A 12,797-nucleotide genomic window follows, 5' to 3' on the forward strand; every position below is an offset into this window, starting at 1 on the left:
GTAAGCTTAGTGTAGTTTTGATCCTAGGGTGACTCCCTAGGTGGCGTAGTCCACCATTCTGCATTTCTGATATAAATGTATGGATGTCACAAAACTTTCTCCAGCTAAACCAAGATAAAACAGAGGTATTAGTCATTGGTGAAAATAACGAAAGAGAGAAACTATCTGCACACTTAAAAACACTAGCACTTAACACCAAGCACCAAGCCAGAAACCTAGGCGTCATACTTGACTCAGATCTCAATTTTGAAACCCATATCATGTCTATTTTTATGTGCATGTCATTTCTTTGTGCATATTATGTATTTGCTGTAAAGCACTTTGAGCTGCATTCTTTTGCATGAAAGGTGCTATATAAATAAAGTTTTAATATTATTATTATTATTATTATATCAAAAATATAATTAAAACATCTTTTTATCACTTAAGAAACATTGCTAAGGTGCAACCGTTTCTCACTCAGGCTGACACCGAAAGACTGATGCACACGTTTATCACGAGCAGGCTAGACTACTGTAACTCGCTTTTTTTTTGTACCAAAAAAAGCCACTAGTCAACTACAAACAATACAGAATGCAGCAGCGCGAGTCCTCACTAAAACAAGACGGAGAGCGCACATCACACCAGTATTAAAATCACTGCACTGGCTACCTGTTAGTTTTTAAAATAGATTTCAAAGTTCTCCTACTAGTCTATAAATCACTCCATAGTCATGCACCTGAATATACAGTATAACATACATGCTCTCAAGGTACACACCCAGTAGATCCCTGAGGTCCTCCGGCACTGAACTTCTAACAGTTCCAAAAGCCAGTACAAAGAGACATGGGGAAGCAGCTTTTAGTTTCTATGCCCCCAACCTTTGGAACACTCTGCCAGAATACCTAAGAATGGCTGAAACGGTTGAAACCTTTAAACATGCACTTAAGACATACCTCTTTGATCTCACTTATCACTCACTGTAAAATGTATTTAACATTTATGGAAAATGTATTTATTTACTTATTTCTGTCTCTTTACAAGTGTTTGTAACCCCCCCCCCCCCCCCCCCCCACATGGCCGACGCTGGAGGGTTGGGATAATCATATAATAATAATCTTTATTTATAGACACCCTTCACAATATAATATCGATAATCATATAATAATAATCTTTATTTATAGACACCGTTTACAAAGTGCTCCACAGAAGCAGCAAAATAAAACAGACATGAAATCATCAGTTTTGAAAAGGAAACAATTAGATAGGCGATATAAAAATAATAGATTGGTCCACCAATACAGAGTAAAAAGGAAATAAAAGACAATTCAAAGGAAATTAAAACTCATGAAAAACCAGGAAAGGCTCTCCTATGAAAGTGTGTTTTAAGAAAGACTGTAAGGAAGTCACTGACTCTATGAAAGTGTGTTTTAAGAAGGGACTCTAAGGAAGTCACTGACTCTATGAAAGTGTGTTTTAAGACTCTAAGGAAGTCACTGACTCTACCCACCTGATGTCCTCAGGGTTAGGGTTAGCGCCATCTCCTGGGCGGGTGCGGGACTAAGAGATCAGAGATGTAGCTGGGAGAGAGGCCGTGAAGAGCCCTCCAAGTAATCAATACAATCTTAAAATCTATTCTGAAAGAATTCAAAACTTTTGTGAAAGTTGCAACCGATAGATGTAAGTGGTGGGGGACAGCAGTGGACTGTTTTTATCCTGAGTGACATTTGGCCCCATATCTGGAGTCTCCTGTAGTCCTGAATCTCCTGAGTGACATTTGGCCCCATATCTGGAGTCTCCTATAGTCCTGAATCTCCTGAGTGACAAATGTTGTGCAGACCGCATGTGTGGCATGTGAAAGGGCAGTGATGAAGAGTCCTTTCCTCCTCAGTGACATTTGGCCCAATCATTTGGATCTCCACACGCTGGTTGCAGTCCAGTCGGGGCTCATTTTCCTCACCACACTTACCACTGGGTTTAGTGCATCTCAACCTTCATGGAGAAAAACAGATACACAGAAACACATAAGATCTTCCCACAAACCTCACACTCGCCTACAGCTTAAAGGATAAAACACACAGAAACATCACAAGAAGTACACACCCCCTGAGGATCACAGTGCAACCTGGACGCCTATGAGACTCCCGCAGAAGACTGATCCCCTCCTCCAGTAAGAGACCATCATTAAAGTCAAATGAAGCTTGTGATCTGAAATACAAATATACTTCTTTAGTCTGTCATGGATCTTAAAACACAAATATAAGTAAGAGACCATCAGCACAATAGAAGCTGATTATAGCACGTATCCTAAAATAAAATATACTTATTGAATGTTTCAAAGCAGTGGTGCCAAAGCACATTGGCATACATTGCCCATTGTCTTTAGATGAAATATGTTTCTTTTTATTCTCTTTCTCTCTCTCTCTCCTGCACAGAGTGTCCATAAACCCTATCCCTACATGCATAGACTACATACAGAAACAGAAGATGATGTATCTCTTACTTTACTTTCTTCAGAGTGGGGCACGTGTGGATGAGGTTGAGGATCCAGTTGGCCCAGCTCTCAGTCAGGCATCTCACCCCCAACTCCACCTTCTCCAGACCAAGCAGAGTCCACCGAAACTTGTGGATGAAGTCAGTAAAGCTGCCACTGGTCGGGCTGTCGGCTTGTGACAGGGTAAGTGAAGCAGGTGTCATTGTGGAAGACAATGGTGCATTCACATCCAGACTGAAACACAGGCACATGAGGGCTTAGTTTAGTATTTCACAGATAACAATACTCACTCTTCAGGTGCAACCTGTAACGTTTACATACAATACCATTAACACAGACAGTGAAGCTTCTCATGAAGGGAGGTTTCACCTGAGGCTTCTGAAGTCTTTGTCCAGAGAGAGAGAGGATGACGAATTATCCATAAGTCTGCCAATCAGAGTAAGTGTTAATGGGGAATGACCAATCAAAGAACAAACACAGAGTTAATTGACTCTAGCCTATCAGAGTACACCACCAAATGATAGAAATAAACCATTCAGTACAGACAGACAGACAGACACACGCACACACACGCACACGCACACGCACACCATCCTTTCAGCACCTTGCAGTTAATCAACCTTGACTGCTATGATAATCAGTTAATTTTAGCAATCTTGCTGTTCTCACTTCAGGTAACGGCACGTCTCTGTGTTCTGAATAAAGTCCAAGCACAGGGCTGCGGTGGTGACAGTGATGGTCGTCACAGACAGACGGACGTCACGCACAGACTTTTGCCTGGAGAGAGCACCAAGGACCTGCTCCACACTCTCATGTGAGAGGCTGCTCTTTTCCACTCTGTGAATGAGCACATACAGACCCATCTCAATCTCTCTCTTCTGGTCTCTTTATTATGCAGTCACACATTATACATGTGTGTTCATGTTCTCTTTACTTTAATTAACCCTGACCCGTTTGTTATTAAGATCAACTATGTCTAAGGAAGACAGGATGGCAGATTGAACACATAGAACTTGTACAAGTTCTTTATGATCACAAATCAGAAATGTAAAATGATTACCTCAATTCAGTCAGGATCTTTCCCTGCCCCAGAGCTGAGATCAGGTCAACAACATCAGCATCTGACAGGCTCTCCACAGTTAACCTTTCAACAACATGAAGACAGCCATCAGACCATTCAACCACAACAGATCAGCTCTCTCACAAACAGACCACAGACCGACACAGAGATGAAGCTGAACGTATGAAAACACTGATGGCCAGATGTTTCCACATGGCCAGAGTACCCCATGAGTAGAATTACTCACATCCAAATCCACTGGCTGGTGTGACATGTTGTAATGAATATGATTACAGCAACAGTTCAGTTAAAAAGTCAAAGGCTCAGGAAAAGAGCAGAACTGTTTTGATACAGAGCATGTAGGAAAATGTTGAGATTGTGAATTCTTCAATGTTTGAAAAAAAAAAAACAGTAGACTGGTGCCTGATACAGTGGCAAATTTCAGGACTCTAATACTTCCTTTCAGAATTACTTATACCCTCAACTGGTATAAAATCCATCTTCTTTGCTGGGTTTCATTTAAGAGCTCAATGGGTGCTTTAATTCCTCCAGACCCACATGTGGTGCTCTAACAGCACTTGACATCAGATATTTGGGATGGAATGATTACTGTTCTGACCCAGCATGACTTTGATGCTTTGTGCTGGGAGTATAAAATAGGTAGCAGACTCACTAAAATGATAGTACTGCATGCTGTCAAAAACTGACAGGAGCAAGGGTGGCGTTCCTACTAACACCTGCCCACAACCTGACAAAACCACAGAGGACCTGTTTTGTGTTTGCATGTGGTTTGTATAGGAGTCATACAGTATGTATATGAATTTTTTGAGGAATGTTAAAACAATACTCAACGTTTTATAAAAGGTCTATTTGGCACTTGACTGATGAAACAATTTACTTTATGTTCCCTTCAAATCACCTCTTGTCTGGTTGCACCTCACAATAAAAGTTATTATTGTGGTGAAATGATTATAATGTGTTTTAGTGCTGTGTGAAAATATCCATTCTATTTCTAACATATTATATAATAGTGATTTCAAATCCAGCCTGAAACACAGGCACATGAGGGCTTAGTTCAGTATTTTACACATAACAATGCTTACTCTTCAGGTGCAACCTGTAACGTTTACATACAACACCATTAGCACAGACAGTGAAGCTTCTCATGAAAGGAGGTTTCACCTGAGGCCTCTGGAGTCTTTGTCCACAGAGAGAGAGGATGACAAATTATCCTTAAGCCTGCCAATCAGAGTAAAGTGTTAATGGGGAATGACCAATCAAAGAACAAACACAGAGTTAATTTACTCTAGCCTATCAGAGTACACCACCAAATGATGAATGAAATAAACCATTCAGTACACACAGACAGACACACCATCATTTCAGCACCTTGCAGTTAATCAACCTTGACCGCTATGATAATCAGTTAATTTTAGCAATCTTGCTGTTCTCACTTCAGGTGACGACATGTCTTTGTTTTCTGAATGAAGTCTAAGCACCGGTCCGTCGTGGTAAAGGTCATGGTCCTCACAGACAGACGGACGGTACCCACAGACTTTTGTCTGGAGAGAGCACTGAGGACCTGCTCCACACTCTCAGGTGAGAGGCTGCTCTCTGCCAAGCTGTGAAGGAGCACATACAAACCAAGCTCAATCTCTCTCTTCTGGTCTCTTTATTATGCACTCACACATTATACAGGTGCGTTTATGTTCTCTTTACTTTAATTAACCCTGACCCGTTTGTTATTAAGATCAACTATGTCTAAGTAAGACAGAATGGCAGATTTGTTAATGTTACTCCCCAACACTGCAAAGCTAAACTGGGTATAAACTGGATTCAGTCCTGGACGGCACAAACAGAAGGGAAGACAACAAGCATACGACAAAAGGAACACACTATATTTGCTTTACCTAATGTAGAGTTGAAATCATAGAAATTGTACAAGTTCTATATAATCACAAATGTAAAATTATTACCTCAGTTCAGTCAGGATCTTTCCCTCCCCCAGAGCTGAGATCAGGTCACCAACATCAGCATCTGACAGGCTCGCCACAAATAACCTTTCAACAACATGATGACAGCCATCAGACCATTCAACCACAACAGGAAACACAGGCACATGAGGGCTTAGTTTAGTATTTTACACATAACAATGCTCACTCTTCTGGGCCCGTTCGTCGTAGCTCGTTAAGCGAGTTACCGAGATAATTTTCAGGATGAGATAATATAAGTCCCTCCTTTCAGTTCGTGGAAGCAACTTTGGATAAATCACCATAGCAACACATCAATTAGCTCCAACCTGCTCCAGCGCAGGCTAATTTAAGTGAAGCTGGATAAGCTTGCCACACCCCCGGAAAAAGGAGAGATCCCATTGACCAAGGAGCGATATTAGTTAAATTGGCGCTTCATTAAGAGAGTTCTTCGCGATCGGCAAGATCCATTATTCCATCATGATATGTTCTTGTATGAGCGCTACCGATTCAGCCAACAAGGAATAATTTATTTACAAGACCTTCTCGAGCGATTTATTGCAAACACCACACGCAATAGCCGAGCACTGACTGTCTTGCGTTTTTTTGCGAGTGGTACATGTTTGTAGTGTCGGCAATGCAGAGAACAAAGCACTCATAATGATATGACAGTGTTATTAGTACACCATAGCATATCATTATTGTAGAAAATGATTAAGGTGGACTCAAGATAAGAATAGAGAGAAATACACACAATTTCTTTTCACTGCTGGAGAATTGCTGGAGAATTGCTGCAACCTGCCGAATTTTTCTACCTACCGATTAGCCTACTCTCTATTCTTAAATCTTCCAAAAACCCCGGAGAATTTTTATTTTTAAATCTTCTAAAAGACTCAAACTCAGACTATCGTTCTTGATTGAAGCATTCACCGTCAGGATTTGAGGCCATCTTCAAAAGTTTTCAAAAAACAAAACAAACTCCGCTGGATTTAACCTCTACTGGATTAAACCTCTGACTCGTTTTTTATCGACGGATTCATCATCGGTATTTAAAACTGCTGGACTATCATCTAAATCTCCAGGTAACCCTTAGGGGAAAAAAACTTGCAGGTTAGCGGAAGGCGTTGTCGTTCTTTTAACAGAAGGCAGAAGAAGAATTTTATCCTACAAACAGTAGGTTTTTGCTTCTTCCTGTGAGCTTGGAGTTGTATAGATCGCTAAATTAAATTAACACAACCTGTTCTCATTCTGACTCTGAACAGCTAGCAAGCCTAGCAAGCAAACACCAGCTAAAGCTTAACGTTTGACTACCTCACCGCGAGTCACCGCGACATCATAGCAAACAAAACACATAAACTTAAGTTTTGCCTCTCATCCGACATCGCCACGATGCGTCCCCTTAGTGGTGCACCTGGATGCGACTCCTGCCTCCTGCTCAGACAGAAGGTAGTGGAACTAGAAGTCAGGTTAGCGAACCTCTACCAGATCAAGCTAGATGAGCAGTTCATTGACTCCATTGTCTCTGTGGGTCCTCGTCACACACACACACACACACACACTGGACATCTCGATTCCACTCTGCCCTGCATGAACACCAACCCAGACCACACCACTGCTCCCTGGCCACTGGTGGGGACCAAGCCCACCCTGCCAGTGAACTCCAGTCCTCACCAGCCATGCCCCAGCCATGGAGAACAGCTGGCAGAAGCAAGCGTGATGGAAGGCGGTCGGGACGACACACTGAGCCAGGCCAGCCCCTGCAACTGGGAAACCGCTACACCACACTGATGGATGAGGAGGAGCCCCCTGGGCTTGATGACACCCCTCCTCAGCCCGCCCTGCAACGCCCCCGCAGACCGGCTCCAGAGAAACAACGGCATCACACTGACATCCAGCATCGCCCACGCCACCCTGCTTCCCATCCTGGGCCCTCAACACAGTCAGCAACCCCTAGACGACTTCTCCCGCTTGACATGACAACCTCCAACCTTGTCATTGGCAGCTCCATGATCAGAGATGTCTACATCCCCCCTTCACCAAGCGGTCCCTGCAAGGTCCACTGCTTCCCCGGAGCGAGGGTCCGTGACATTCAACGTAGACTCCCAAGCATCCTCGCCGGCTACACCAAGGTCAGCACCATAATTGTACATGTGGGCACAAACGACATCAGAGCAAGACAGACAGAAGTCCTGAAGGCAGACTTCACAGCCCTCCTCACCTCATGGACACAGGAAGACGGATCGTCATCTCTGGGCCTCTCCCTACCTACCGGAGAGGCGCTGAGAGATGGTGCAGACTTTTCAACCTCCACACCTGGCTGCGAGCGACCTGCGCTTCATTAGACATTAACTTTGTAAACAACTTTGACCTGTTCTGGGAGAGGCCCAGCCTGCTGAAGCATGATGGCCTCCACCCGAACCGGATCGGAGCCAGTCTGCTGTCGGACAACATGAGGACCACCCTAAGGCACTGACATCCTGTAGAAAACATCACAGACTCATGCCCCCCAGGTAGTAACTCTAATAACACTGTTTATGAAAATGAATCTGAATCTGTCAATGTTTTCTACAGAGCAATATATGACACCACTACCTCAGAACAGGCTGCTTCATATAATATTATGGCATGCGCCTATAATCCTATTCCAGTTTTAATCTCTACCCAACGCACAGTTAAAAACAAAGGCCATAGATACAATAGAAACAATAAAAGCCCAGCAAATATTCTATCTATACCCCGGCATATTCCTCCTTCCTGTGAGCCACTATATCCAGAAAATATTTCAATGGCAATACTAAATATTAGGTCACTATCAGGGAAAACATTTATCATTAACGATCTTATATGTGAACGTAAATTAGACTGTGTTTTTAACAGAAACCTGGCTAAACAAAAATGGGTCTGCAGCTCTTATTGAAGCATCCCCTCCCAATTATAGCTTTTTTCAGTCCATTAGAACAGGTAAAAAAAAGGGGGGCGGGACAGCCACCATAACCACGGATGCCCTGTGCTGCAGGAGCATCTCTTTCGATGATTTTGCCTCATTTGAATATCATGCCATAGTTCTAAAGTGCCAGCCTCCTGTTCTGACAGTAACTGTGTATAGGCCACCCAAGCAATGTCCCACTTTTCTAACAGACTTTTCAGAACTACTCTCCATTATACACACAAACTACGATAAGATTATTATCACTGGTGATTTTAACATACATGTTGATAATGGGAACGACTCAAAGGCCCGGGATTTTATGAATCTCTTAAATTCCATGGACTTTACACAACACATCACTGAACCCACTCACAACCGTGGCCACACCCTTGAGCTAGTTATTACAAAGGGTCTTACAACTGTTATATCGTCTGTCTGTGACCTTGCTCTTTCTGACCACTTTTGTATTTTCTTTACAGCACTGGTACCTAAAGTTAGAAATAGTGCTGAATGTTTTATTAAGAAACGCTATCTTAACTCTGCAGCAGCTGAGAATTTAAAAGTAATGATGAACATAACTAGTACAAAAAAACCAGATACGGGGCCATCATGTGTTAATGATTTAGTAACTACTCTAAATACAAAATTAAGGACAGCACTTGACTCTGTAGCACCATTGAAACAAAAAAAGGTTTTAGCCAAACAAAAAGCTCCATGGAGAAAATTATTAAATTTAAGAGATCCTGCAGAAGGTCTGAGCGTACATGGAGAAAGACCAAGCTACAGGTCCACCTTGATATCTTTAAGGATCAACTTTCAGTCTTTAATAAAGCAATAAGAAATGCTAGGAAGGATCATTTCTCTAATTTGATATCTACAAATTCTAACAATTCCAGGGTCCTCTTTTCAACAATAGACAGCCTTATAAATCCTGCACCTAAAGTAGATGATAGTCTCTTTTCCACCTCCAAATGTGAGGAATTTGCAGCATTCTTCAGAGATAAGATAACGAACATTAGGAAGAATATTGCTCAAGAAATTCCAAATGTCTTGTTTTCTGATCCCCTTCCTGTAACAGTATGAGCTTTTTTGCACTGGCTGATATAGAAATGCTGAGCAAAGTAGTGTCACAACTGAAGCCGTCTACATGCCCTCTTGATCCCCTTCCCACCCAATTTTTTAAGACCATCTTTGACTGTGTCTAAGGACATTCTAGCCATTATTAACTGTTCCCTGCTTACAGGTATTTTCCCATCAGAACTTAAAACTGCCCTGGTGAGACCCCTCCCGAAGAAAAGCAATTTAGACTCTTCAGTTCTAGACAATTTTAGACCCATCTCTAACCTTCCCTTTCTAAGCAAAATCCTGGAAAAAATTGTCTTTAAACAGAAATAATTTCCTAGATGCTAACTGTGCATTTGACACCTTCCAATCTGGTTTTCGTTCTAATCATAGCACAGAAACGGCATTAGTCAAGGTTGTAAATGATCTCAGGATTAATGCTGACTCCAAAAAACGATCTGTCTTGGCCCTTCTGGATCTGAGCGCAGGATATCACAATATCCTTATTGATAGACTTGAAAATTGGGTTGGCCTCACTGGTCCGGTCCTTAACTGGTTTAGGACCTATCTAACTGGCCGGAAATACTTTGTCGCCCTCGGAGACCACAGCTCAAAAAACATTTGTATGACCTGTGGGGTCCCTCAAAGATCCATTTTAGGGCCCTTACTTTTCAGTCTATACATGCTACCCCTTGGTAGTGTAATTAGGAGGCACAACATCGACTATCATAGCTATGCAGATGACACCCAGCTTTATATTTCTGTAACACCCAACAACTACAGCTCTATTGATTGTTTGGTAAATTGCATTTCTGATATAAATGTATGGATGTCACAAAACTTTCTCCAGCTAAACCAAGATAAAACAGAGGTATTAGTCATTGGTGAAAAAAACGAAAGAGAGAAACTATCTGCACACTTAAAAACACTAGCACTTAACACCAAGCACCAAGCCAGAAACCTAGGTGTCATATTTGACTCAGATCTCAATTTTGAAACCCATATCAAAAATATAATTAAAACATCTTTTTATCACTTAAGAAACATTGCTAAGGTGCAACCGTTTCTCGCTCAGGCTGACACCGAAAGACTGATGCACGCGTTCATCACGAGCAGGCTAGACTACTGTAACTCACTTTTGTCTGGTCTACCAAAAAAAGCCATTAGTCAACTACAAACAATACAGAATGCAGCAGCGCGAGTCCTCACTAAAACAAGACGGAGAGCGCACATCACACCAGTATTAAAATCACTGCACTGGCTACCTGTTAGTTTTAGAATAGATTCTAAGGTTCTCTTACTAGTCTATAAATCACTCCATAGTCATGCACCTGAATAACAGACACGCTCTCAAGGTACACACCCAGTAGATCCCTGAGGTCCTCCGGCACTGAACTTCTAACAGTTCCAAAAGCCAGGACAAAGAGACATGGGGAAGCAGCTTTTAGTTTCTATGCCCCCAACCTTTGGAACACTCTGCCAGAATACCTAAGAATGGCTGAAACGGTTGAAACCTTTAAACGTGCACTTAAGACATACCTCTTTGATCTCGCTTATCACTCACTGTAAAATGTATTTAACATTTATGGAACATTTATTTATTTCCTTATTTCTGTCTCTTTTAAAGTGTTTGGATTTTGCCATGATTATGGTCTTGTATTCTTCATAAGCGTTCATGATCATCTCCTGCTCGCCAGCTTAGAAAAAAAGAGGCACTTTCTTTGAGTTTAGTACCATTGTACCGTTAAAAAAACCATGGTTTTGGTGATCGACCCTGCCCCCTTTTGAAGTAGGACGGGCACGCGCACTTGCCCTGATAAATGTAGTCTGGTTCAAATTAACGTCATGGTTAGACCGCGGATCAGCCGTGGACGACCCGATATATCCTGTCCTCAATCATCTCGGTAATTCAAACTGGCTAATAGGACAATTGATCGACTTAACTTAAGCCCTTACGACGAACGGGGCCCAGGTGCAACCTGTAACGTTTACATACAACACCATTAACACAGACAGTGAAGCTTCTCATGAATGGAGGTTTCACCTGAGGCTTCTGGAGTCTTTGTCCACAGAGAGAGAGGATGGTGGAATTGTACTGCCCTTAAACCTGCCAATCAGAGTAAAGTGTCAATGGGGACTGACCAATCATAGAACAAACATAGAGTTAGTTGGTTCTAGCCTATCAGAGAACACCACCAAAAGATAGAAATATACCCCTCAGTACACACACACACAGACAGACAAACACACACACCATCAATTCAGCACCTTGCAATTAAATCAACCTTGATTGTCATGATTATCATCTAATCAATTATGATTAGCTATTTGAGCAATCTTGCTCTTCTCACTCCAGGTGATGGCACGTCTCTGTGTTCTGAATGAAGTTCAAGGACAGGGCCACGTTGGTGCCAGTGATGGTCGTCATGGAGAAATAGACGTCACCCACAGACTTTTGTCTGGAGAGAACACTGAGGACCTGCTCCACACTCTCAGGTGAGAGGCTGCTGTATGCCACGCTGTGAAAGAGCACATACAAACCAAGCTCAATCTCTCTCTTCTGGTCTCTTTATTGTGCACTCACACATTATACATGTGTGTTTATGTTCTCTTTACTTTAATTAACCCTGACCCGTTTGTTATTAAGATCAACTATGTCTAAGTAAGACAGAATGGCAGATTTGTTGATGCTACTCCCCAACACTGCAAAGCTAAACCAGGTAGAAACTGGATTCAGTCCTGGACGGCACAAATAGAAGGGAAGACAACAAGCATATGACAAAAGGAACACACTGTATTTGCTCTACCTCATGTAGAATTGAAAACATAGAAGTTGTACAAGTTCTATATAATCACAAATCACAAATGTAAAATGATTACCTCAGTTCCGTCAGGATCTTTCCCTCCCCCAGAGCTGAGATCAGGTCAACAACATCAGCATCGGACAGCCTTTGTACAGTTGACCTTTCAACAACATGAAGACAGCCATCAGACAATTCAGCCACAACAGATCAGCTCTCTCACAAACAGACCAAAGCATGACACACAGATAAAGCTGAATGTATGAAAACACTGATGGCCAGATGTTTCCACATGGCCAGAGTACCCCATGAGTAGAATTACTCACATCCAAATCTACTGGCTGGTGTGACAGTTTGTAATGAATATGATTACAGCAACAGATCAGTTAACAAGTCAAAGGCTCAGGAAAAGAGCACAACTGTTTTGATACAGAGCATGAAAGGAACATTTGGAGACTGTGAATTCTTCAATTTTTGAAATAACAGTAGATTGGTGCCTGAT

The 12,797-nt window shown here is 42.1% G+C and overlaps 1 protein-coding gene across 2 annotated transcripts; it reads right to left on the bottom strand.

Moving 5' to 3' along the window:
• Positions 1-1,136: 1,136 nt before the first annotated feature.
• Positions 1,137-11,755, bottom strand: LOC122132527 (NACHT, LRR and PYD domains-containing protein 1 homolog). Of its 2 annotated transcripts, XM_042707207.1 has the most exons (4): positions 11,539-11,755; positions 2,483-2,707; positions 2,083-2,187; positions 1,137-1,971 (listed from the first exon to the last, which is right to left on the bottom strand). In XM_042707207.1, the coding sequence occupies exons 2-4, from the start codon at positions 2,674-2,676 to the stop codon at positions 1,779-1,781; spliced, it is 492 nt and encodes a 163-aa protein (XP_042563141.1). In that variant the 5' UTR covers positions 2,677-2,707; positions 11,539-11,755; the 3' UTR covers positions 1,137-1,778. The 2 variants fall into 2 exon arrangements, with proteins under 2 accessions (XP_042563141.1, XP_042563140.1); XM_042707206.1 differs by lacking the exon at positions 11,539-11,755 and having other exon boundaries at positions 2,483-3,013.
• Positions 11,756-12,797: the final 1,042 nt, after the last annotated feature.

This window comes from Clupea harengus, unplaced genomic scaffold, assembly GCF_900700415.2.
Source record: "Clupea harengus unplaced genomic scaffold, Ch_v2.0.2, whole genome shotgun sequence".
Classification (NCBI taxonomy): domain Eukaryota; kingdom Metazoa; phylum Chordata; class Actinopteri; order Clupeiformes; family Clupeidae; genus Clupea; species Clupea harengus.